Source organism: Geotrypetes seraphini, chromosome 11 (genome assembly GCF_902459505.1).
Source record: "Geotrypetes seraphini chromosome 11, aGeoSer1.1, whole genome shotgun sequence".
Classification (NCBI taxonomy): Eukaryota; Metazoa; Chordata; class Amphibia; order Gymnophiona; family Dermophiidae; genus Geotrypetes; species Geotrypetes seraphini.
In genome coordinates, this window is record NC_047094.1 from 74441409 (window position 1) to 74469041 (window position 27633).

Sequence of the window (27633 nt, forward strand, 5' to 3'; positions counted from 1 at the left end):
ATTTGGGGCGTGGAGTGACAGGCTCCTACCTCTAATTGATGGATGAGTGACATGCAGCAGTAGCAGGGGATGGAGGGAGGGAGAAGGAGAGGAGAACAGGCCAAGTACCCCTCAACTTGTCCTTGGGCTTTACCATAAATTGAACTTTGGCTACACCACTGCTACTTGATGGCATGTTGTTGAGTCTTTGTCTGACCAGATTTCCTACAATAAGGTTATATCCATATTTCAATTTTATTATAATTCAGCTTTATTTATTGTTTAGTTACTAACTGTGACATGTTATGCGTTACTTTCATTATCTTGTTCTCTATAAACACTTTGGTGTCCACTTTTAATCATTCCTACACTGGTGGAATGTGTAACAAGAAGATAATCAAAATTATAACTTTATATCAGTGAAAGAAAAGTTCCTTTCTTCCTCCCTCCCTCTCGTGTGATGGAACATCTGGTCTCAGAGCACAGCAAAATTGGCTCTTGCCTAAGTTAGAAATGTCTTCACTCGTGTTCTGGCCAGTGCTGATGTAATTCTCCTCTGAGTACAATCTTCTCTTGTTTTTTTTATTTTTATTTTCATAGACTCTCTGCAAGGTTCTTTCATCTCCTTGGTTTGAATATTTGCTGGTTTCTTGCAGTCGGGACCATAGCAAGCTATAATTGCGCCCCTTGTGACTCTCCCACTGGCACCCCACCCACTCGTTGCTGCCAATGAGAGGAGACATGGACCGGGAGCTATTTTATGCCCCTCCTTATTTGAGATCTGTGTGATTGCAGGGCTCACACAGCCCTTGATGCAGTAAAGCTCACAATTTCCTCTTGCTACTTTTTAATAAAACATCCTAATATCTATTAGAACAGGGAGAAATGCTCACATTTGTGACAGAAAATGCATGTTTCCATTTTTTTTTTTTTTTTGCGGGGGGGTTCAGTCTTTTTCCCCAGCACTGCTACCATTACTCCAAATGTTATACTCCCCTGCCCTCCCTGCCCCTGGTTTCTCTTGCTTCAGCTACAATCACCAGCAACATTGTGGGTGTGGTTTTTAATTAACATTTGATTTATTTATACATACAAGTTGGTTGTTTGCACAAGGCTCATTGACATCTAAACACTCCATTAAAAGTGCTCAGAATAAGCTATATAGCACATCGAAAATTATACACATGGACTGCGTTTAGACACACAAATACATGAAGCTGGGATGGGATAGCAATTCTCCTGAAAGGTCCCGGAGGGGTATCTGTTCAGCAAATGAGAAGAGATGTTGGGGTTTGTGCGTATTGGAAGACTGAAAGGGGTGGCAGGGTTGAGAATACCGAGATATATGTTTTTGAGGATGGGAGGGGTTGTCATGGTGTGCATAGACAGCAGAATAGGGTGGTCTACGAGGATCTGAATCCACCAATATTTTACCAAACACAGTATCAGCATCTGGAGAGCTTAGGGATAGGACTGGAGATTGGTATCTTTGGTCCTTCTAATCAAAAATATTGTTACACTGTCTCTGTTGAGGTGTTTGCATTGGCATAGGAGCCAACTTTTCCTAATTATTGGGGGTGCTAAACCTAATCGAAATCACCTCTTCCTGGATACAATCAAGGAGTTTATTTAATATTGGGGGTGCTCAAGCACTCATAGAGCTGGCTCCTATGCGCATTGGAAGGTTTAAGGATGTCAGGTATGTGTATTTAGAGGTAGAAGGGTGTGTCGAGGTGTGCATGTTTGGGGCTGGAGGTAGGAAAGGGGTGCAGTAGGAACATGGGAGTATGCTGGACATTTTTCTGCAGCTTTTTACCTGCAGAAACATTTGAAAAACTGTTATGTTTTCAAACTAAAGTGCATACAGAAAGGTTATCTCACAGTTCTGTGTATAATGTATTCCAGCAATGGGGACCCATCTGCCGCCTTGTACTCCAGGACAAGCGTTGTGTCTGGAACCCACGCTTCAGGTGACTGTTGGAAATGAAGCGCACTATTAATTCAGTGTAACCAGATCACCAGGACAGCGAAGATAAGAGATGCGCTGATAGTCCCACTGAGTCCATTTCTGTTCATGTTGGCTGCATTGCCACTGTTGTCATCGTTGTTGGTATCTTTTGTCGTCACCGTTGTGCTGTAGCTTGTGGACACGGATGGACTGACTGCAGAGGGAATGCTGCTGTCATTGTGAGAGCCGTGAGCCATGCTGTTATTGTACCCACTGGAAGAATTTGTGCCTGACCCAATAGCACTATTGTTACCATTGGTGGTGGCACCACTGGAGACACCTGCAGAAGAGTTGTTAGAACTGGATCCAGTGCTCTGGTTTCCTGATGAGGGCATGCCTGCATTATAGACAACACCAGAATTGTTTGCAACAGAGACAGCAGAGTAATTGCTACTACCATGGCTTCCTGTGGCAGAAGAATTATATCCACTGTAGTTTCCTGTCGAGGTGATACCAGAGGAGCTGACAGCTTGTTTGGTGACAGCAGAAACGTTGTTGCCTGAAGAAAACACACTTGAATTATACCCACTATAGTTTCCTGTCGAAGTGACACCAGAGTAGCTGACAGCTTGTTTGGTGACAGCAGAAACGTTGTTGCCTGAAGAAAACACACCTGAATTATACCCACTATAGTTTCCTGTCGAGTTGACAGCCTGGGGGGTGACAGCAGAGGAGTTACTAAGATAGGCACCACTACTGCTAGAAGTGTTGAAGGGGCGGGCTGTACTGCTGGCATTCAGATTTGTGGACAATCCAGAGTTGTTTCCTAGAACACTTGAATTGGAGGACATACTACTATTGTTTGCAGAGGAGCCATTGGTGTAGGTGATTCCTCCACTAGGGGTGGTTTGAGTGGAAACATTCTGCTGTATAGTAGTTGCACTGGGCTTGATGGTATCAGCAGTCATGACACCGCCACTGACTCGACTGTTGCATAGGTTGCCTTTACAGCAGTGAATTTCAGCACTGTCATACTGCTGTAGCAGTGTCATCACAGAGCTGTCGCATGTGTCTGGTGTGGCGCAACCTTTAATGACCGCTGTTTTATTCACTCCATCTAAAAATAGACAAGAGTATATCATTAACTGTGCACAGGTTCACCAGTTCAAATATGCAGATAAGTGCTTGAGAACAAATCCACCCATCTATACCATCCTAGTCCCAATTCATTGGGGCCTGTTATCAGCATGCTCACAAAACCCCCCATTCATCTGTAAGTTAAGGGATAGGGATTGGGACTTGTATACCACCTTCTTGTAGTTTTGCAACCACACTCAAAGTGGTTTACATACAGGTACTTCAAGCATTTTCCCTATCTGTCCCAGTGGGCTCACAGTCTATCTAATGTACCTGCGGTAGCAGAGGATTAAGTGACTTGCCCAGGGTCGCAAGGAGCAGCGCAGGGTTTGAACCCACAACCTCAGGGTGCTGAAGTTGTAGCGCTAACCACTGCACCACATTCTCCTCATGATTACAACTTTGGACACCTGACTGGATGGACAAAAGAGGATACAACCAAATTATAAGCGTAAAAGTCTTTTTAAGGTTTATCAAAGCTTTGAAGGGTGTCACTGGGCTGATGTGGCAGATGTAGCTTTGTTGGGCAGACTGGATAGACCATTGTGGCCTTTCTCCGTTGCCATCTACTATGATACAGTGCCCTTCCAAAAACTCTAATCAAGTGTCCCAAAGGTGTAAATAGATATTCAAATTAAAGCAATGGGATCAATGCCAAACCTTGAGGAATAACATTACATTAGGGATTTCTATTCCGCCATTACCTTGCAGTTCAAGGCGGATTACAAATGGATTGTCAGGACATTAGAAGTATGTAGGGAGTAGTTTGTACATTTCTTTGAGTTGCTAAGGATTACATTTGAATTGTCATGGTATTAGAAGTACATATGGAGTAGTTGCAGGTGATGCTTGGGACATTTCTGATTGAGTTAGTTCGGTTTTATGTGTTTTTTTTAATAGAAGGGTGATTGAGAAAGCATCCTATGTACTTCTACCATATAACTCTCATCTTGCAAATAAGATTCTACCCAACTCAATATTTTCCCCTTCAAACCAAACCTTTACATCTATCCTTCAAAATTTGATTATTTACTAAAACAAATTCTGAGGGGAACCTAATAGAATCAAGAACACCTCTCCCTTACACAAATGTCTCAAAAATAAATCCATTACCCCCATCAGGAAGGTTCCATGCTGTATGCCCTCCAAAATCTGGTTTGCCAAACATCCAATCTCTAAAGATCTGAGAATTCAGAAAGCTATGTATGAACTACCATATCCACTCATTTTGCTAAAATGGTTAATTGGCTACAGGCCTATAGTGTTCAGATAATGACCAATCTCTTACCCCATTCTTCAGGACTGGTTTTATCACAGCCCTTTTCTAAGCCCAAATCTAGGGAAAAGTTGACAAACCTAATAAATATCTTCCTTAAAATAGAGACCAAAGGTATCCCTAAGAAAAACTCTGCAACATTTTAAACACCATCAGTAGCATTTTGAATTGCTATTGACTGTATGAAATATAACTGTCATTCACTGTAGGTGAAACAAATGGAGTTCTATGCTCGTGCCTTCTTCAGTCTGCCAACAGCAAGGCTGCAACATTTTAGATTAATTACAAAACTCCAACAGCTGATGCTGGAAGGCCAGAAAAAACAGTATTAAGCCTGAGTGGATTTAGTTAACGCCTTTCTCAGTAGTTTAAGGTGAGTTACATTTAGGCACTCAACAAAAAAGAGGCAACTGGAGATGTCCAAACCAACTGAATGGGACTTTGTTTTATTTATTTATTGAAATTCTTAACATAACTTCACTAGAAATCTCTTATACAAGAAAATCAGAAGAAAAACATGTAGTACAAATTAACAACTTTAAAAAGAAAAAATTTAAAGGGCTCATTTTACTAAATTGCTGCGCACGCTAGACCTTAACGCCATCATTGAGCTGGCGTTATTCTAGAAGTGTACCATGCGGTAATTTTGTGCGTGTGCTAAAAACGCTAGCACACCTTAGTAAAAGGAGCCGAAAGTCTTTCTTTGACCACAATATCAGAGAGAGGGAGGACTATTAAGAGTGAGGAGCAACTCTAGCTGGAAAATATATAAAATAAGATATTGGTTTAACAGTATGCGGTCCTTATATTTCCATAATCATGACTGTCATTAAGATCTTATTAAACTGTCCCAGTTGTCATTTTTTTTCAGCTCCAGGAATGCTCTAAGTTGTTCTGGAAAGAAAAAAGTGTATTTTACACCTAAGAATTTTATTAAACATAAAAGAAACGTTGCTCCGAGTGCAGTTGTTTGATTTTTAATAAAGGACTTGTAAACCATTCAGTTGGTTTGGACATCTCCAGTTGCCTCTTTTTTGTTGATTGCTTTACTGTAGTTTGAGGCTTGGTTTTTTCTTTTTTTTTTCTTCTTTCCTTTTCCCGGTTACATTTAGGTACAGAAGGTATTTCCATTCCCTAAAGGGTTTACAATCCTAATTTGTACCTGAGGCTAGAGAATGACATGGTGACAAAATTCATCACCATCCCCGTTCCCGCTGATAACCATGGGAAACCATCTCCATGTTATTCTTTAAGGAGTGAGAGAAGAATCAGAGAATGAATGGGCACAACCACTGACCCTCAAGCCTTGCATTGAAAAATGCTGGTGTAGAAGGACTGAGGTTGAGATAGACACTAAAGAATGACATGGGATTATTTCCTGTGGTTATCTGCGTGGACGATGGGAACGGTGATGAATTTTGTCACTATGTCATTCTCTACCCAAGGCAATGGAGAGTTAGGTGACTTGCCCAAGATTAAAAGGAGCAGCATTGGGATTTGATCCAGGTTTGTGCTGGAGTGACTTATATCTACTTACATACCACCATTGTACATCTAGGGATGCTATTAAAACGATGAATATTGTGCTGGGAGGGACATCGATCTTACCTATACTTTTGGTGCCAAAAGCTTCCAGGCATGAGGTTAGAGTCCCAGAGCATTGGACAGTGCCGACATTCCCTGAAGAACATTTACTATCACCTTCTTCAGTGCAGCTGTAGCACTGAACACCATTGGGAGAGGAGTCCATGCTGGTGTCTAAAATGCAAAGCAGGCCATGAGCTTAGGGCTAGAATGCAGAAGAGATGTTCTGCAAACATTAAAGAAAGAAATGTCCAGGAGCTGCAGATCCTTTAGGAATTCCTTGAAATCTGCACTACTTTAAAATGAAGCTATTGTACTTAGGGATCAATATTCAACAGTTCGACTTAAGCAAATTGTGAGTGAACTTTCAGCTGGACTAATGAATATATAGATAAGTTTAGTTATCTTTAAGACAGTTCTCATGCAGTCCTACTTAGACAAAGTTATGTGCTTGGTGCTAGTTAGATTCAGAGGGAAATTTATCAACATAGGCCACTGTTAAAACATGTTATTTTATTTACTGTTAACCCCAGTTATTAGTAACTAGGTCTCATTGAATAAAATGTGACCTGTACTAAAATAGCATTTGTTAGTGTAAAAATAATACATCTTAATAGTAGCCCATACATTCCTCGGTGCTAGCTGGATAACCTCCCCCTCGCCTTCCCCCCTCCCCAACACACACAACACCTCCTGGACCTCCTCCTTCTAAATACAGGACTTTAGCAAGCAGCCCTGAATTTAGTAAACCAACAAATTATGTAGTTAGCTTGGAAATTAACCAATTAATTCTAGGGTTGTTAATTTGCATTATGGTGTTGGCAAATGAAAATGAGCAGAACCCCCACCCCCAAAATTTTGTGGGTTGTCAATGGCTATCAGTAGTGTGCACCTTTTAAAGAGGGCATCCTTTTTGTAAAAGTGTGCACACTTTCAAAAGAGTCTGTGCTCTTTTCAAAATATCAAGGCACTCTTGGCAACATAGGCCCCGTATCAAAACCCTGAACAAAACAAACATTCCCGTAAACGAAACGGGAAATGGTACAAAATGAAAATTTTCTGGCAGCTGCCCACCCTCAGTTATTTCCTTTACCGAGAGATTTAGTAGGAAATCTCTGAAGTCTTCAGCAGATATCTAGGTTGATAGTGGCTCTTGTGGGAACTCCCAAAAACCCAAATGACAGACCATGGACTCCTTTGTTTTATACATGCCATGATAGAAAATGAACCTCATTCATAAATCAAGGTATGCTGCTTCATCTCAGTCTCTAAGATTTATGGTTGATGCCCTTTTTAATACTTGTGTTGTGTAGTATATGGAGGCAAAAGATGCACTTGAAAGCGGTTAAAAAAGACTAATTTTAGCTGCTCAAATTCTGTGTGGTCCAAACATAGGTTAGGTCAAGGGAAGGAGGGAGGGAATGTTATCTGTTCAGTGTTAGCTGACTAATTTAGCCTGCCAAACATGGAAGAGGAATAACTGTTGTATCCTAACCTGAGCTAGTGATCCCACTCTCCAACTCCTATTCCTAATCAGAATTTCAAGCCTTTCCTCTCCCTCCCCCCAAACCAGCTCTACCACTAACTAAGGATCTCCTTCCCTTCCATTCTAGCAGACCAATCATTTGTTTAGCCCCAGTGCAGGCATCCTTTTCTGGCCCACCTTATTGGCTCAATCAGCTAGTTAACCTCTGGAGTTCAACAGCTGAGCCACAAGGATGGGATGGAGAAGGGATGCTAGATCTGCTGGTCAGAATGGCAGCTTGGAAGAGGTTCTTTTAGGAAGAGTACTTACTCACTTAGCACTGATGTTAAGCTCTAGCTAGCAAAAATTACCGGTAGGTACCATAATCTGATTGACTTTAATCTAGGCAGTTATATAATATTCTAGTCCCTTAGATTTAAACTTGTTTTCAGTCAAAAACATAGATGTTTACATTCAGCTGAAAATTAGTTGGTGTTGGTTATCAGAAAATATCTGGCTAGGTTGAGGACTCCACACCCTTTAGAAAATTGACCGTTTGTGTACAGCCCTTCTGATTTTGTCCTTCAATGACAATCGCTCTGCTCTTACTTGTCTTCATGTTACAGAAAGAAGCGTTGCAGCAGTTCACGCGGAAGGAAGCATCACTGTTGTAGAACTGTAGGTTGTCTTTGCAGTACGGCAGATGGCCACAGCCTTTCATCCTGACATTTGAAAATTCTCCTGTGAGGAAGGATGAGAAGAAATTACAGGTCAACAAGATTCCGTGATTGTCTCTCATTCTTTCCCATCTCATTCTCTCTTCCTATCTCCCTCTGATTATCTCTTTGACTGTCTCTATCCCTCTTTATTAGTACCGTAACTATACATTGGTGCTGTTCAGTGATTCTTACCCTAAAAAGTCTAGTAGGTCTTCATATCAATTCTTGTGTTACAAATAATGGTGTGAATAGAATGACCAAGTCGCTTAGGGCTAGATCCAGTAAATGGTGCTCAAAGTTAGGCACTGAGATGATCCATGCTTAGCTAATATTCTGTAAATGGCTTTCTGAATGAAGTGTTCTTTATAGAATACTAGCTTATTGTGCATTTTGGGCCAGATTCTCAAACCGACGCCTGTATCGGCCAGTGTCTCCAAAACCGATACCAGATGCATGTCAGTCAAGCACTGGTGCCGGTTGCAAAATCATGACCAGGTCAAATATAGGTGCCAGAAATGTAGGCTAGGGTTTTGCATGTCTACATGTCTGGTGCCTATGTTTGATGTGAATTGCACCTACGGAGGCGCCTACTACTGCTTAAGGTCATTTCTGGCATTAACCATACCTCCGCCAACCTTAGGTGCCAATAGGTGCCTCTGTAGATGAGATTCCAGCACCATAAATGTAGGCACCAATGTAGGCACCAATATCTTTTTTTTATGTGATTTTAATTGATTTTAAACGACTTGACCAATTACTGCGTCTCTTAAAGGCCTTTGCGCCTAACTTTGGGCACAAGTATTTATGCCTGCCAAACATTGGTGTAAATGCTGGTGCCCAACTGAAGGCAGTTAGGCATACAAATGCAGGTATTCTATAACATCATGCCTAGTTTCTGAGCAATATGTCCAAAAGACCAGGAGAACTGTGCCAGGCCAAAATAAAAATAGAATGTGGAACTGATATCGAAACACATGGGATAGCCTTCATCTCATTAGTAGAGGGCTAATGTTCTTGCATGTGCAAATTAAGAACTGTATTGGGAGTATTTATGTGTATGTGGACAAGTGGTTAGTGTAAGAAGGATGGCAAAATTCTATGAGAGATAATGAGAAAGTCAGAAGCTTGGAAAAGTGGAAGAGAATGAAGAACCGAGAATGCAATGGGAAAAGAAATACCCAGGTGTCTTTAGCAGGCACGTACCAGAGCTACAGACCATATCCCAAGGAAGATCACCCACTTGAAATGCAGACATGATCCACACACAGACACCCCCCCCCCCCCAATGCTGCAGCTAACACAGAGGCTAATCATGAAAGCAGCTCCATACAATGACCTTGCGCATTTACGGAACAATTGTATACAGAAGGCACCAATATTTTGGCACCAAGGATGTGTGTAAATGACCAAGGGGACCTTTCACTAAGGCGCGCTAGTGCGTCATAGCGTGCGCTAAAAATTATCACGTGCTAAATGCTAAGGCTAAGCATTTAGCGAGTGCTAAGAAGCACTAGCGCGCCTTAGTAAAAGGACCCTCAAAATACTAGTACAGTGACAGACCTATGTGCATGCGTGTGTAAATGCCAATATTCCAGCTATGCATTATTCTAAAACATGGCATCTAAATGTATTTGAAATGTATTAAAGTTGTCTGTATACAGTGGCGTACTAAGGAGGGTAGGGGGGTGGACTGCCCAGGGTGCTGTCTTCGTGGGGGCGCCGGCTTTGGCACCTCTCCTCCTGTTTGCCCCCTTGAAATGTTTTCCCATGCAAGCAGCATCTTCTACCTGCTGCTTGCACTGGCCTCGGCTCCCTTCTGACATCACATCCTGATCGCTGGACCAGGATGTAATGTCAGAAGGGAGTCGCACCTGGAAGATGTTGCTCGCACTGCTGAACATTTCAAGAGGTACACAGGGGGGAGGGGGGAGGTGCACGTCGTGGCAGGGAAGAGCAAGGGACACACGGCGTGGTGATGCCAGGTAACCTCCCTAGCTACGCCACTAGCTGTATAAATGGGCAGAGTCTGGGTAAAGTGTGGGTGCAGCACAAATACACCATCAATGATAGAATATTAGAATTTACACACGGCTTTCAGCAATTTAGGCATGAATAGTTACACCAGTTCTGAGGCTGGCTTAAGTGCTTGTGCCTAAAACATATTATATAGAGAGGCCTTAATCATATATCAACCCTATAAGTATAAACATATTAGATAAAGAGAAGATAATCTATTAAATATATGTGTGTGCCTAAAACATATGCATGAAATTGACCTGTTAACCTAGTTCTCTATAAAGAAAAGTGTCTACTTTTCTTTATAGAATAGACTCCTAATGGGTGCTCCTTTACAGAATTGCCCTCTTACCTCCAAATTCTATATATGGCACCTTAAGATGCATGCACAACTAGTGGTATAGTGAAGGTGAGTGGCGACCCGCCCCTTCCTTCACCCCCTCCTTCCCCCCAGCCACAAGCCCCTTCCCTTGTACGTCTTTAACTTCCCCAACTTGCTGCCCTTGTTGGTTCTCCCTCTGATATCAATTCCTAGGTGTGGGACATGGAAGTGATATCAGAAAGAGAGCCGACATTGGCGTGAGCAGCAGGTTGGAGTCACTGCTTGCACTGGTGAAGAGCTAGAGGTACGATGGGGGGGAAGTAAAGGTGCACGCCCGGCAGGGGGAGTAGTTTGAAGGATTGGGGGGTGGAGAGGAGGACGAATGCAGGTGCCCCCACCAAGACGGGGCCCAAGGCGGACCGCCCTCCCCCTCTTATTACGCCACTGTGCACAGCCAATTTGTGTGCACAACTTAATTGTTTAACAAGTCTAATTGATGCAGATAATTGGCAGGTAAACCCTCATAATTGATGCTAATTGGCACCAATTAGAAGTTACGTACACAACTTGGTAGGTGCTTTCTATACAGTGCTGTGTGTCAGTTAGTGTGAATCTGAAAAGGGGGCGTGGCCATGGAGGAGCATGGACAGATCGTGGACATTCCTAACATGTAAGCGCATTGTTGTAGAATACACCCAATCCGCGCACAAGTTAGGCGCAGGTATTTAGGCCTGGATTTCCTTGGCACAAACGAGTGCTCCTAAAAGTTATGGCACACACTGGTGCTGAGCACGATTCTACAAGGCGCATGTACCTTTTATAAAACTGCGCTGCCATTCTGGCTGGCGCCAATATTTTTGGGCGTCGTATATAGAATGTGGCCCATAGTGCTGAATCAAATTGCCCCATATCAAGAAGTGAAATGTCTGTCTACTTACCAAAATTGCCATTAAAAGCTACATCCACGCATTGTTTCTGCTCTTCTCTGCACTGGTAGTTGCTTAAGTCAGCTGTAGAGCACGGAGCTCCATAGGACAAACAGGAATGGCACTGCATATCATTAGGGGCAGAGACTGTGACTATAAGGAAAAAGCATAGGGAATTATTCCTGCCATTCTATTCTGTGAAGAACAGTGTCCCTGCCCCTCCCTCTCCCTCCCCTCCCCCCCTTTACAAGAACTGTTTCTTGAGCCTCTTTAGAGTCGAAGCTCCTGATGAGACTGCTGAGGGCAGCATGCCTATTAGGGACAGAGTAGATATGTGCATTCGTTAATGGGCATTCATAAGAACATAAGAATTGCTGCTTGTGGGTCAGACCAGCGCCCTAACTGAGACTAGCCCTATCAGCGTACGCCCTTGTTCAGCAGGAACTTGTCTAACTTTGTCTTGAATCAGTTCATTAGCTCACCTTAAAATTTTTTACTGTGCACAAAATCAATTTAATGCACATTAACGCATGAAGTAAATCATTTCTTCATTGTTAAAATGTTCTAATGTGCATTAATGTAAAGTCCTATATATGTAAGTGCCTGTTGTTTTCTCAATCCAATTTATCCATACTTAGTCTTAGTTAGTATCTCACCAACATCGGATGCAAATACACTCAATCTTTTGTATTATATTATCCTCTCAATTGTATGGACCTTCTGACTGCAGCCGGGCACCACGACTCTGGTTGCTTAACTCTTCGTCAGTCTAGCCTTTATTAAAGTGTTTCTTTTAAAAGTGTCTTTTTTGGCATTTTTTAACTTGTTTTGTCATTTTATCTTTTTAACTTATCTTTTTTAACTTATATTTATCTACCAGAAGAACATCACTTAACTTAAAAGTGAACTGTCCTTTCTTCACCTCTCCCAACATGCATGTTTCAAAGTGAAACTTTTCTTCAGGGTTGAGGTAAACATTTGAGGGAGCCCATTCAGTATTAGAAGACTGAATAAGTTAAAAAGATAAAATGATAAAATACAGTGGTGCCTCACACAACGAACTTAATTCGTTCCAGGAGCAAGTTTGTTATGCGAAAAGTTCGTTATGTGAAACGCGTTTTCCCATAACAATACATGTTAAAAAAAATAATTTGTTCTGCAGCATAAAATATGCTAAGATGACATAAAAAAAGATAAATTTGTCAAAATGGTGAAAATGGTGGTCTTGCTGAGGCCAAACTCTTTGACGAGGTCACACTGTTTTACCCCACATTCACTCCTTCTAATTATTTCCCGTTTCATTTCAACAGAAATCACCTTCCTGCTTTTTTTAGAAGCCATGATATATAAAAAATATTGAGTTTATCTTAAAAGGACGACTGTATACAGTGAGAGAGGGCAGTTAAGCGCAGTGACTAACGACTGCCTGCAGTGCCTGCGCGGAAGGATGCAATACATCGGCAGCTCGGGCGACTTCGTTGTGTGAAACGAAGTTCGTTGTGTGAAACGAAGTTCGTTGTGTGAAACGAAGTTCGTTGTGTGAAGTTCGTTGTGTGAAACGAAGTTCGTTGTGTGAATCAAGACATGAAGTTCGTTGTGTGCAGCGTTCGTTGTGTGAGGCGTTCGTTATGCGAGGCACCACTTGTAAGTTAAAAATGCCAAAAAAAGACACTTTTAAAAGAAACACTTTAATAAAGGCTGGACTGATGAAGAGTTAAGCAACCGGTGTTGTGGTGCCCGGCTGGAGTCAGAAGGTCCATACAATTGAGAGGATAATATAATACAAAAGATTGAGTGTATTTGCATCCAGTGTTGGTGAGATGCTAACTAAGACTAAGTGTGACACTAAAGTGCATTAAAACATTTAGATATAAATGAATATTTGAAATAAACAACAACAACAAAAAACATAAAAACCTGAAAATGAATGGAAATATTTAGGGCAGAGCAGTGGAACTGTGGAGAATGCAATAATAGATGGGAATGATGGTGGAAGCTGTGGGAAAGGTAGGTCACACATAAGGTGTAGCTGCAGATTTTAAAAGTTCTCTTTTTCAGTCTGACAGGCACTGATGTAGCAGAGCATTAAATGATCTAATGAGAAGGCGTTTTTATACATTATTGCAGGCTTCACATTCACCACCCATCCTCCCCCTTTTAATTACAGCTGTGTCCTTTAATAAATTTAATTATAATTTCTAAGTTGTCTCATACAGTAGGAGGGAAGATACTGCATACATTTACAGCCACTGTGAGCGCCAAGAACTGGGAAAATATTCTAGCCTAAGTCTGTCACCCATATTTGGTGGTGAACAACAACAACTACCCTGTTTCCCTGAAAATAAGACCTATCCCAAAAATAAGCCCTAGCATGATTTTTTAAAGATGCTCCTAATATAAGCCCTACCCCAAAAATAAGATCGACCCCTGAAGCCCCTCCCCCAAATGTCCCCGACACTCCCCGACTCCATCCCTGACATTAGTGTTGCCCGATTAGCTGAAAAAAGGGGATGGGTGAGAGGGGAGGAAAGATGCTGCACATGGGATGGGGGGGGAAGGAAAGAGGAAGAATTGGGGTGGAGGAGAAGAAAGGAGAGATGATTGTTGTACAAGAAAAAAATAAGACATTCCCCGAAAATAAGCCCTAATGCATTTTTTCGACCCCAAATTAATATGACACTGCCTTATTTTCGGGGAAACACCGTAGATCTCCTTTTTTAGGTCCTGCAGGGTACTTGTGGCCTGGGGTTGCCATTATCAGAGAGCTTTGCAGATTTGGGGGCTGATTTTATAAACAGCGCCTAAATCGGCCAGCGCCTAGAAAAATGGCGCTGGTCGTGTGTCAATTGCACTTAGGCGCTGTTGACAGAATCATAGCTAGCAGCACCTATCTAAAAACTTAAGTGCCTGAAATGTAGGTGAGGGTTTTACTCTCCTTTTTGTCCTTTCCTTCAATGTTTTCTTTCATTTTTTTCAATTGCATTTCCTCCCCATCTACCTTTCGTATTCTGTAAATCTAGTCTAGTCTGTATAAAATTAAGTAAGCCATTTAATTAATTTTGTTTTATCTTCTTTTATGATATTTGTATTGTCATTGGCGTTTGTTATTTGTACCTCTCCATTTTAATTGTTAACTCGCTTAGAAAATTGATAAGCGACAGTATCAAATTTTAATAAAAACTTGAAACTTTTAAAGGCCTACATTTCAGGTGTCTACATTTTTGGAAAATCGTGCTTAGCAATGCCTAAGTCACGATCCACCCTTAGAAACGCCCATTTAGCCATTAGGCGCCACTAAGGGGTCCTTTTATCAAGGCGCGGTAGGTGGTTAATACGCGGAATACCGCGCGTTCAACTGCCTGCCACGCTAGTCGCTAATGCCTCCATTGACGAGGTGTTAGTTTTTTGGCTTGCCACGGGGGTTAGCGCGTGATGAAATGTCCGACGCGCTAACCCCCGTAGCACGCCTTGATAAAAGGAGCCCTAAGTGCCATGCGATAGGCGCCTATCTTTTATAGAATTGGATAGGTGCCTATCGTCCAATTAAATTTTTTTGCCAATTAGTGAGGTCATTAAGGGTATTTTTCCAATTAAGTTAGACACATACACACATACATGACATCTTATGTCCTCGGATGCTGGGTTTGTCAGATGGGGAGGAAAGGTGGAGACAGGGGACTGATGTGCAGTTGCTAACTACAAAGCAGAGTAAAACTCACTGGGTGGGGCTTTCTCATTGCACAGGTCGGTGTTGCAATAACGTTCCTCCAGTAATAGTTTCAACTTGCTGGAGCTCAGTGAGGTTTTATGGTCAGGTTTCTCTGTGCTTGCACAGGATTTGTGCACTTTTTGAGACCTGTAGGAATCTGGAAGGAAAAGAAATCAAAGCAAAAGAAATACTGTAAGAAAATACAGAGACTATTCCTTTACTGAGGATTAATCAGGAGTAGGGCTGGATTTCTGATTATGGGTGGAGCTGTGGGGGGGGGGGGCAGCATGCTATATAGGCATCTATCAGTGTCGTTCTAAAGCAAGTAGGAGCAGACCCATCTTCAACATGGGTATTTGGTGCCTTCAAATATGATGCCCAAGTCAGCCATTAGGCAGACTAGATGGTCACCTAGGGTGGCAGCTTCTAGGGGCATCAAAATGCAGCTATAGTCAAAGCAACACAATAAGTCCTGACAACCACAAAACTCAAAGAATTAAGCAGAGGTGGGTATTTGTTGAACTGCCAATTCACTGGGTAAAGAGTTTTTGAAAATGTCCCTCATATGTATGTTTGTTTTACATAAAACAAATTTAATATTTTAGTCCAATTATTGATTTTTTTGCAGGGTCATTCTAAGAGGGGTAGTGTTAGACAATCAGGAATGCTGGGGCTGCCAGAGGCCGCTAAAAGTTCTCAGCCCAACCAAGAAAAGAATAAGGTGGAGCAATGAAACTTGCAAGTTATTCCACATTTTTCTCGTCACTTTTCATTTCATTTCATAGCACTGAAATGAAAAGTGTCAAGAAAAGTGCCGCTGAAAAGCTCTCAGACCAACCAAGAAGAGAATGATGTGGAGCCATGAAACTTACAAGTTAGTCCATGACACTTTTCTTTTCAGTGATATGAAATGAAATGAAAAGTGTCAAGAAAAGAGCAGAATAACTTGTAACCCCTCGTAATTATCTAAATCCTAGGGAGGGATCTAGAGGCCTAAAAGATAACAGAGTGGGAGATAAAAAGCTGTAGGTTTGTTTAGGGTGCCTAATATCCTTGTACCAGCCCTTCTAGCACCCTTAGCAGTGATCTATGTTTGCCTACTTTGTAAATGAAAAGCTGACAAAGCTGCTTTCCTGTGGAATTAAAGTAAATTACTGTATATCTAAATCAGGGCCTGACAAGAAGGGGTATCTGGAAAGGCAGAACTTGAAAACCTCTGGGTTCTAATCCCCAATTATCCTACTGACTAGTTGCATATGACTTTGGGACAAGTCACTTTATCTCCCTGTACCTGAGTTTATGTAAATGAAACTGGCTAATCATTTGTTTTTCCTATGGCATAGCTGCTCAGTCACCTAATTTCCAGAAGAGAGATTATAGACTTCTGACAGCTCCATTTTGAAACATTATGGGACATGCAGTACTGATTTTATTAGTTAGAACAGCAATTACAAATACTATACACTGCTTTGAGATGTACGCTCAGAACCAGATCTGGTCCATCATCTCCTTCCTGGAACTGGAAATCTTGGCGGTTCTAGTACAGTGCCTTCATTTCCTGGGTGAATCTAAGGTGCTCTCTAAGGCCAATTTCATTAAATTAGTAGATCAGCTGGCAAGGAGCAAAGATGTGTTTCAGACTTCAAAGGACACAAAGCATGACATTACTTACACAAGGTGCCTTGGAAGATGGTTGTTTTACATAGTTTTTCTGTTTCTGCACAGGTGACTTGGAACTCAACGTTCTGGTTTTCGTTCTCATAGCACTTCAGGCAACAGGCTATAAAGAGTAGATATCAATGGTCAGCAACTTGGTTGTAAGGGTGGTCAGAGCACAATTGTATTGAGTATTGGATATTGTTAGGATGGTGTGGCGGTGATATCACCTCAGTGATCAACCAGTCTCAACTATAGTCAGTGTCTGCAACTTTCTGAAGCTGAGGTCATTGGTCAATCATTCCTCATCTATGGAACTTTGGTAGAGCATGAAGATTTAAGGAGGAAGATATCATAACATAACAACAAATTTCTAGACCGCATAGCCATAAGTTCAATGCGGTTAACAAAAGGTTATGTTAAAAGTACATATTGCGTTGTGAAGAATACAGCAGGATCTAATTAGACTGAAATTGAGGCAGGCATGGGGGAAGCCACTGCTTGCCCTGGTATCGGTAGCATGAAATGTTGCTACCATATGGGTTTCTGCCAGGTACTGAATTGGCCACTGTGGAAGCAAGATACTGGGTTAGATGGACCTTTGGTCTGGCCCAGTATGGCTATCCTTAATAGCGTGCATTAGTGATAAAATCACCTATTTTAATGGTAGTCCACGTTAATAATGTTCTGCCTTATTGTGAAGTTTCAGTATTTGGTAACCACAGCTGATATTGTGATGTCATAATGTCTTATCCCACCAATGCCTAAAACCAACTCATCAGTGATGTTGCAATGGTTTGGTTATACGTGGCTCACTTTTATTACATATAGCAGCAATTTCAATTTCTAGAGACATTTCTCTTTTCTTTAATTAAGGGGGGAAATTATCAATGTGGGCTACCATTAAGAAGGGTTATTTTACTGTTAACCTAAGTAATTAGTAACTAGGTTTCATTGCATAAAATCAGACCTATGCTAAAATAATACAAGTGAGTGATAAAATTTCCTGCCTTAATGGTAGCCTACGTTGATAACTGTGCCCCTTAGCTGCTGACCAAGGTTATTCTTCTCCCACTTTCTTCATGTGTTCTTTGCAATCTTTGTATAGGACACAAACATCATTTACAATATAATAATAATTATTCTTAGCATAAATATGACACTTTCCCCAAGGACAAAATGAACTGTTAGTGCTGCAAACAGGTTGCATCAGGTTTGCTTTCGGCCCACCTATATCTCTACAACATTGAATTCAGGCAGTCCGGAGAAGTTGTTTTGGGAACTCCCTTTGGGACCCAGCACAACCCAGGTGGGGCCTGATTCATTCAACGCTGCACTTCCCTCATCCAGTTTACAAGCTGTTGCTATTTGGAAGCCATGCCAAGAACATCTGAGCAGAAATATATAATTATCTTATAATGATGACATTTGAAAATTGCTCCTGTTGCCTACTGCTAACACTTTGGGGCTCCTCATTGGCTGTGAGCAGTTGTGTGATGAGTCAGGCTCCTACCTGGTTAAATCATTTGTGCAACACTATCTACTGATAGGCATCCAGATTTTAACCGATGGTGCCACTGAATATCATCATGCTAAAGCCATAGCCGGTGAATTGTAGGGCTCCTTTTACTAAGGTGCGCTAGTGTTTTTAGCGCCCGCAGGAAGTTACTGTGCGCTACACAGTGCGCTACGCTTCTAGAACTAATGCCAGCTCAATGCTACCGTTAAGGTCTAGTGCGCGCGGCAATGTAGCGTGCATTATTCCGTGTGTTAAAGCCCTAGCGCACTTAGTAAAAGGAGCCCTTAGGGTGGATTGGGGATAGAGTTAGCACTTTATATTTGGTCTTTTTTTTTACTACTGTTATGCTGTTTACACAATTGTAAGTTTTATGTTGAATTACACCTACTGTACGCCTTGTGTGAATCGCTTCATAAAGGTGGTTAATAAATCCCAATAAATAAATAATGTAATTAAGAACCAATATTCTGCACTTACCTGAATAAATTAACCAGACAAATTGGACCACATAAAACTAAGTCCAATCTATGTCCAGTTTTACTTAGGTGGTTAAGTGTTGAATATTGCACTTAATTGGATAAGGGATAGCCAAATACGGTCTGGCACTAAATAAGTGCTAAATGCTAAAAGTGATTTATATTCTGCTTTATTCCTTGTGGATTCAAAGCAGATTGCATACAGGGTAAGTAGACATAGGGCTCCTTTTACTAAGCTGCGGTAGCATTTTTAGCGCGCGATACCCTCCGCGCTACATGGAAAAACTAACGCCAGCTCAATGGAGGTGTTAGCATCTAGCGCACGCGGCATTGTAGCGCACGCTAAAACTGCTAGCATAGCTTAGTAAAAGGAGCCCATAGTAACTGAGCATAATGTAAAAACAATGCTGACCACCACCAGATAAATATTTATCCCTATGAATTTTCATATATTTTCCACGCCTAAAGTCAGATAGATGATTCTGTAGTTTCTCGCTCCTGGTTTCTCTCTTGTACCTGCCTCTGGATATTACTGTAAGCTGGTGTCTCAGATTTGAAAATGAATAAATAAATCTGCTCTCCTGCAGTCTCTGGAAGCCTTTCCTATCTCCGAAGACAAGGTGAACAGAACAATGAGGAGTGCAGGCAGCACATCCTTAAGCTCTTTCAGTATTCTGGGGTGTACTTCTTGTTCTACTGCTTTATCTGCTCTCAAATTGTAATTACTTCAGGTACACCCTTAGGTCAATGCCACCAAATGGGTTTGTTCCGGACATGCCACGACTGGAATGAACCTCTCTTGGATGCCAGAGTATGCTGGTTACAATCTCAGTCTCTCAGATCTACTGCTAATGCTCCCAAGACAATTGAGATTATTGCTGTAATTTTTTGCAATGTTTTCTGGTTTCCGAATTCATTTTGAGGCATTTCATGCTCTTCTTTTGCTCCAAAAAATAAACCAAAACTCCTTTAAAACATGAATGAGTGAAAAATTGTAATGCTATATCCAACATATTGTATATTACTTGTCATAACATTTGTAATAGTAATATAGAATGATATGAGGGAGACCCTCAGTATCAGAACCAAGTGAAGCCATCAAAGTTTCACATATTAAGAGGTCTTTTTACCAAGGCATACTAAATGCTGTGCACCCATTGTATACCTATGTGGTGCATGGCACTTAACACACACCTTAGTTAAAAGATTCCTAAGTAAATGAAAATGTTGTGTTTGTACACTGAACACACACAATCATTAGTTTTTTTTGTTGGCCCTCCCCGATCTCTTCACACAAGTGAATACTAGCATGACTCAATGCACAAAATAAGTGTCTATGAAATTTGTAAAAATATCTAAAATGTTTATGTTTATTGTGCATTTGATATCATGCTTAATGCAAAAGGTCAAAGCGGCTTTACATAATCTATAAGGAACGCCAATAATAATAGGAAAGATATAACAGTCATAAAATCCATTCAATTAAAACAAAGAATAGATAAGTAAAAACTAAAATAAACATAGTACTTATAATAGTGAGAAAGAATGTTCACAAAATGGAGGACAAAGACAAGATGAAAGCCTTGAGGAATATAATGTACTGTTAACTTTTTAGACAGCACGTGTGTAACTTTGAACAGCAGAAACAGAAAGTAAGAGAAATGCAACATGTGATTTCACAGAAAAGTAGCTTTGGGGGGTTTTGGAGGGATCACCATATATTAGAGGGGTTATGGTGATATGTATATATGGTATTGCTCTATTGGGGATGTCTATGTGGCCAGTCCATTACAATGCTGGCCCCTTCCAAGTCTATTTAGACTTTTCTAACTTGGACTTTTTGGGGTTGAAAATTAAAAATAAAGTTAGATGTCCTAGCGACTTACTGTAGATATTTTGACAAATAAGATGTCCAAGTAGGGGATTTTTTAAAAAAAAATTATTTAGACCCCCCATTTGAAAATGACTCCTCCGCTTCTGACTTTGGACGTTTTGTGGGAAACATTCAAAGTCAGATTTAGATGTCTTATCAAAAACGGTCCTCCACAGGTCCTAGGTATTATTTTTCCCATAAAGTAGATACAAAATGGGAGAAAATCTTTAGTATATAGGCCCCTGTTTCTGGCTTTTATAGCATCAAATCTTTTCATAGTTTGGAATGGAAAGCCTATGTTATAGGTATAAATTCACACATTTGACTTGCACAATCCAAGCTATATCTGGCTTTCCCATGTCAATGCCAAACATATGTAGTCCAATATTCAGTGCTATTTAACCAGCCAAGAACACTAATATTCATTGAGATGGCCACTGAATATTAGAGCTTAGTAGGTAGCCAGCTGACAAGCAACTTAGCCAGCCATCCACAAAATTTAAAGAGCTAGCTGGTTATGTGTAGCGGCCAAAGCAGGCAATGTAAATAGCTGGTCTATCTAGGGTTACTATAAGCTTAGCCGGCCAGCACTGAATATTAACTTAGCTGGCTAAGTTTGTAGTAGCCAAAAATAAACCAGATATTCAATGCCAATCACTGGAAATGGGCTCAGCGCCAACCACAGGAGTCAGCCCGTCTAAATCCCCCCAAGCCAAAGTGGTAAGGGATATTGGACTCTAACAGCTTCAGGAAAAATTAATGTTTATGCATCTAAAATAACTTAGATAAACCTTTATGTTTAGGCACATAAATGTTAATTTGAATATTCCACAACATAAACATTGTAATTTAGACATTCATTTTTCTACAACAGATGTTCATGCCACGTGTAACCAGTATCTAATTGACCAGTTTTTGTGTATTTTAGAACACATTCTACTGCAGGAGATCCTGTTCTAAAGTTCTAGCAGAACTTAGAGAATGACACGGGATCTATCTCATAGAAACATGACGGCAGATAAAGGCCAAATGGCCTATCTAGTCTGCCCATCCACAGTAACCATTATCTCTTTCTCTCTCTCCGAGAGATCCCACATGCCTATCCCAGGCCCTCTTGAATTCAGACACAGTCTCTGTTTCCACCACCTTTTCCGGGAGACTGTTCCACACATCTACCACCCTTTCCGTAAAAAAGTATTTCCTCAGATTACTCCGGAGCCAATCACCTCTTAACTTCAACCTATGCCCTCTCATTGCAGAGTTTCCATCCCCGTCCCGTCCCCATAAGTTCTGTCTCTGTCCCTAACCTATCCCTACAAGCTCTGTCCTCATCTTCACAAGCCTCGATCACTTATGGTTTTAAAGTATTTGAGGCTTGTATAGATGAGAACAGAGCTTTCAGAAATGGGGCAAGGACAGGAACAGATCTCATGGGGACAAGACGGGGCTAGAGATCCCGTGGGAATGAGGAAAATTTGTCCCCGTGTCATTTTCTACTTTAGATGCCTTGACATGATTTGAATGTCCTTTCTAAAATGCCACGCCACACATATACCTCTCCCCCTTTTACTAAGCCATGGCAGTGATGTAGAAAAGGGGTGCGGGAGGGAGGACAGCCCCGGGTGCCGTCTTGGTGGGGGCACTCCTCTCCATCCCTCTCCTCCTCTTCATCCCCCAGCTCCTTCCCACACCTCCGTCCCTCAGCTCCTTCCCACCCTTCCCTTGCCCCTCCCTCCATCCCCCAGCACCTTCCCACCCCTTCCTTGTTTCCCTGCCCTGTACCTCTAGCTCTTCGCCAGCATGAGCTGCAGCTTCAACCTGCTGCTCATGCCAGCTTTGGCTCTTCCTCTGACATCACTTCCTGGTCACAGAACTAGGAAGTGATGTCAGAGGGGAGAGCCGAGGCTGGCGTGGGCAGCAAGTTGGAGATGGTTGCGCCAGGGAAGTTAAAGACATATAGGGGAAGGGAAGGGGCAGGCGGGTGCACAACAGAGAGGGAAGGAGCAGGGGGGCAGAGAAGAGGGGGGGCGCCACGCATCCTCACTATGCCACTGAGCTGCGGTAGAGGTTTCTACCACAGCCCGGAATGCTAAATCCTCCAACGCTCATAGGAATTCTATGAGAGTCGGAACAGTGTCAAAGCATTTAGTACTCCGGGTCACAGGAGGAACCTCTATCATGGCTTATTAACAGGGGAAGGGATAATTATTATGGATTTGCAGCCCCACCCTGGAATATCCTTATCCCTCCCTCCCTGGCCTATATATCATGTTATAGGGGTAATTCTATGAGTCACTTAATTGCACAGAAGGTAGGTAAATGGTATTTTTCTAGTGATTTAGGTGTGTACGCGGGCTTGTATATTCATAAATTACATCTTATAGAGTACTGACTAGTGGACAAATATGCACCATTTCTTCTGTACTTTGCTGGTGAGAGTGCACATGGGCAGAGTTTAGGTAGATCATGGATAGAGTTTACATGTACAACATTATAGAATACTATAATGTATACAACTTTATATATATATATATATATATATATAAGTGTGGAAGTAACACAGCTATACAGCTAGAAAACGTAGATATAGTTAGAGGTGTGCACTCTCTCTGCCAATTGTGCCAATATTCTGTAAAGAAAAGTAGGCATCTACTTTTCTTTATAGACTAGGCTTAAAATAGGCACCATTTTAATAGGCAAATTTTAAATGCTGCTGCTGCCCGAAGAAGCCAGGCCTTAACCACAAAGCTGGGGGGGAGGGTTTTAAAAGGTACAGCGGCGGCGGTGGTGGTGGTGGGGGGTTTGAAAAGCCATCCTTTAAAAACTTGCCTGTTTTATTTTTAAATGCCGTCCGGGCTCGGCCACCATGGCCTGCAGCTTGCGACAGCTGCCATGGCCGACATCCGCCTCGGGCAGCCGACAGCTGCCGCGGCTGACATCTGCCTCAGGGGGGAGGGAGAGAGAGAGCTTTGCGCGCATGCGCACTTCTACCTGCGGTGCCCTACAGCTCACAGAAAACGGGCGCACGCAGGTGGGACTGCGCATGCGCGGCTTAGGATTTTATTATATTAGACTAGTCTTTAAGCCCGTTACATTAACAGGTGCTAGAATAGATGTGTCTGTCTGTCTGTGTCTCTTTATCTCTCTCTCCTTGGCCGCTATCTGTGTCCTTCTGTCTCCACCCCCCCCCAAGCAAAGCTGTCTGCCCCAAGCACACCCCTCCCCCCCAAAGCAGCCCCCTTTCCCTCTCCCTAACTGTCTCTCCATGGCCCTCTTCTGTCTTTCCCCCCAGAGCAAAACTGTTTGCCCTAAGCACACCCTTCCCCCCAAAGCAGCCCCCTTTCCCTCTCCCTGTCTCTCCATGGCCCCTTCTGTCTCCCCCCAGCACACCCCTTCCCCAAAGAAGTCCTCTTTCCCTCTCCATGTCTCTCCATGGCCCCTTCTGTCTTCCCCCAGAGCAAAATTGTCTCTCCCCAGCACACCTCCCCCCCAAGCAGCCCCCTTTCCCTCTCCCTATCTCTCCATGGCCCCTTTCCTTCTCCCCACAGCACACTCCTCCCCCAAAGCAGCCCCCTTTCCCTCTCCCTATCTCTCCATGGCCCCTTCTGTCTTCCCCCAAAGCAAAACTGTCTGTCCCCAGCACACCTCCCCCCAAAGCAGCCCCCTTTCCCTCTCCCTATCTCTCCATGGCCCCTTCTGTCTCCCCCCAGCACTCCCCTCCCCCAAAGCAGCCCCCTTTCCCTCTCCCTATCTCTCCATGGCCCCTTCTGTCTCCCCTCAGCACACCCCTCCCTCCAAAGCAGCCCCCTTTACCTCTCCTCTGGCCCCCTGTATTGATCCCTCTGCTTACCCTTCCTCCATCCCGGCATTTTCTGGCCTGCTTCTCTTCAAAGCAGGCCGCGATCGCGGTGGCCGGCCCCAGCGAACTTCGCAGGCTGCTCCCCAACCCGGAAGCACGCTCCCTCCCGACGCAATCCCGTGCGTCAGAGGGAACGTGCCACCGAGACCGGAAAGCTGCCCATGAGGCCCGCCAAAGCCGGCCACGATCTCAGGCTGCCCCGAAGAGGAGGATCAGTGGCAGCGGCAGCAGCGGTGAGTGAGGGCGGGAGGAGGGGAGTGGCTAGAGTGATCCCTGCCTCTGCGTTCTAAAATGGAATGCGGCCACAGATCAGAAATCACAGCGGCAGGGATCACGAAGTTTCAAGAGCGCATGTGCGCTCTAGGGTTTTATTATATAGGATGGAATGGTCCCAAATTTTTATTTATTTATTTTGAAAAAAGCAGTTCTGCATTCATCACATAGACCCAATTGACCCGTTGGGTGTTTAAGTATTTATAAATCAATTTTCAGGACCAAAAAATGGCATCCAATAAGATAAGAACAGTTTCCAGTGGGTGAGTGCCTTTCTTTGCCCAAGACCTTCTGGCAAGACCTTCAGGGTTATACTGAGCTGTATTTCCATCATCTGCATTCCACCCAGCTGCTTCGCTATCACCAATGAAAGGAGATGGTAGACTGGGAAATGTTTTGGACACGCTACGAATCTGTGCCCAGTGTGGTATCACTACTCACAATACTGCACTGATTTCATCCAGCCACATTGTAGAAAAGTATTTCCAGTTCTGTTTACCAAATCTAGTTGCTATAATCTTTCTTGTCCATATTCAATGTTCTGTGCTGCAATTGTTAATCTCTCATATTTAGGAACAAGTTCCCCCTCCTCTTGAAATGGGTTTTACTATTACAGTATATTCTTTTCATTTATCTAACTTTCAATCTTCTTCCACTTCTCTAAATACTGAGCCTTCCACTTCTCTAAATACTGAGCAAAAGAACCGATTTTCTGCCTTCAACAGTTCCCCTCCATAGTAACCTCAGTCTCTCACTCACTTTGGGTTTTTTTCCTCTCTCTTATATATTCTAAAAGGTTTTTCACCTCCTTTTCTTGACTTGTCTTGTCTAATTGTCCTACACACCGGATTTTCCTCCCAGACAGGACTTGTAAGAACATAAGAATAGCCTTACCAATGGTTCATCAAGCCCAGTAGCCAATCCAGGTCACTAGTACCTGGCCAAAATCCAAGGAGAAGCAATATTCCATGTCTTTCTCAATAACATACAATGGACTTTTCCTCCAGGAAATTGTCCAAACCTTTCTTAAAACCAGCTACGCTATCCACTCTTACCACAACCTCTGGCTATGCGTTCCAGAGCTTAACTATTTTCTAAGTGGAAAAAAAATTTCCTCCTATTGGTTTTAAAATTTTTTTCCCTGTAATTTGATCGAGTGTCCCCTAGTCTTTGTAATTTTTGACGGAGTGAAAAATCGATCCACTTGTACCAGTTCGACTCCACTTAGGATTTTATAGACTTCAATCATATCTCCCCTCAGCTGAGTCTTTTCCAAGCTGAAGAGCCCTAACCTTTTTAAACTTTCCTCATATGAGAGGAATTCCATCCCCTTTATCATCTTGGTCGCTCTTCTTTGTGTGTACATTGCATCAAAAGATACCTTCTCTTCCCCCATACTAAAATTATATTCATAGATTAAGGCAATCGCACAAATGCACACATAAATTGAACCAAGGAAAAGGCAGGTCATCTTTAACCTGAGAAAAAGGCTAGTCTTTAACCTGAGAAAAAGGCTAGTCTCCTTTAGTACCACATACACTGTAAAAGCTGAGGAAATAACAGATTTTCTTTGGTACCATATACACCGTAGAACCTGAGGAAAAGGCAGGTCTCAGTACATTGTGGAAACTGAAGAAAAGGCAGGTCTCCTTTAATACCACACGCACTGAACCTGGGCAGAAGACAGGTCTCCTTTTCAAGCATTTTACATGCATGGAAAAAATGTCAAAAATTTGCACTGGTTTACCTGGAGTCAGCAAGGTTGATAGCAGAAGGATGAAGAAGAGATGTTCCATCTTTCTAATAAAATTATTTCTAAATATTTATCTTTCCTTCCTGAGATGTAGCTTTTTTCTTGTTCTTTCATGCACTGTCAGTGCCAGGGCTGAATACACCTTAATATACCTTTGAGTGCATTACACAGCAAGTTCCACCTATCAGGTCCCACCCCACAAAAGTGTAGCAATGCTTATTATCCTTTTAAGACTGCTTCCTCTCACCCGTTCAACCTTATCTTATTGGCTAGTGGAAAATTAGCATTAGTTGGGAAAGGATTTTTTTTTTACCTCCATCAAAAAATGAGAGACTGTTTTCTCCAAACAGAAACCTCAAAAGGTGGAACAGTTTCAGGCATAATAATATGACTAACAAGGATTTAGACTAAAAAAAAAATACTCTACGCCCTGACCTTTCTGGGATGCGTCAAATCTAAAATGCTTTTCTGTGCCCCGCAGCTGCAGGTTCCATTTTTAGCCAACCATAAGTAGATATTTTGTGACTTTCTGACCTGATTCGATTTAAGTCGAAACTGGGACAAGGCTAAAATTATAATTTAGGATTGAAAAAGATATTTGGCAGGGGGGTGAGCTTCCACACCAAGATGAAATTGCTTCCTCATTGAATCCATCTTCTCTGCATACCATTTCTTTGTCTACATTACTTTTCATACCACTTCTCCAGCCTCTTGTATCTTTTCTCCATTCTATGGTGACCACTAGGGATGGGAAGTCGGTAACAATGATAGAAGAAATATCAATAATATTATCATGGTTGTTTCATGTTGTTGGGAAATGAAAACATGAATAGTTTCATTTGCCAGTGACAGCTTTGCAAATGAAAGCCCCCCCCCTCCATTATCCAAGTACCCTCTTCTGCTCCCCTCCACGTAGTCATTACTTCCACCCCTCCTCTCCCCACAGGACACCACCCTCCACTCACTGCAGGTTCTCTGAGCCTGCCTCAGTCTGTGGTGGTCTAGTGGGGGACTACTGGGGCAGGAGAGATGCCCATTTTCTCCAGTGTATGGCCATTGTTGCATCCAATATGGAGGTTATGACTTTCCATCCTAGTTTCATGATACACCATGGTCATAGGCAGTAGTAAATAAGAATTGATG

The 27633-nt window shown here is 42.4% G+C and overlaps 1 protein-coding gene and 1 long non-coding RNA gene across 3 annotated transcripts in view; one reads left to right on the plus strand and one right to left on the minus strand.

The window, feature by feature from the left end:
- LOC117345477 overlaps positions 1-12490 on the plus strand; it is a 38242-nt gene extending 25752 nt beyond the window's left edge. For both annotated transcript variants that reach the window (XR_004536443.1, XR_004536444.1), the window contains one exon: positions 8016-12490. This is a non-coding gene — a long non-coding RNA (uncharacterized LOC117345477). The remainder of the gene's footprint in view (positions 1-8015) is intronic.
- On the minus strand, positions 1019-26642 carry LOC117345475 (autotransporter adhesin BpaC-like). The gene is made up of 7 exons (XM_033914173.1): positions 26485-26642; positions 16754-16861; positions 15092-15238; positions 11385-11525; positions 7999-8130; positions 5949-6098; positions 1019-3044 (listed from the first exon to the last, which is right to left on the minus strand). Exons 1-7 carry the CDS (start codon positions 26531-26533, stop codon positions 1981-1983), a joined length of 1791 nt encoding a protein of 596 aa, XP_033770064.1. The 5' UTR covers positions 26534-26642; the 3' UTR covers positions 1019-1980.
- Between the last annotated feature and the right edge of the window lie 991 nt (positions 26643-27633).

Coding starts and splice junctions, on each gene's coding strand:
- LOC117345475 (XM_033914173.1), bottom strand. CDS start 26,533: ATGGAACATCTCTTCTTCATCCTTCTGCTATCAACCTTGCTGACTCCA. Junction 16,862..26,484: donor ATCAACCTTGCTGACTCCAG/GTAAACCAGTGC, acceptor TACTCTTTATAG/CCTGTTGCCTGAAGTGCTAT. Junction 6,099..7,998: donor TTTCTGTAACATGAAGACAA/GTAAGAGCAGAG, acceptor TTTGCATTTTAG/ACACCAGCATGGACTCCTCT.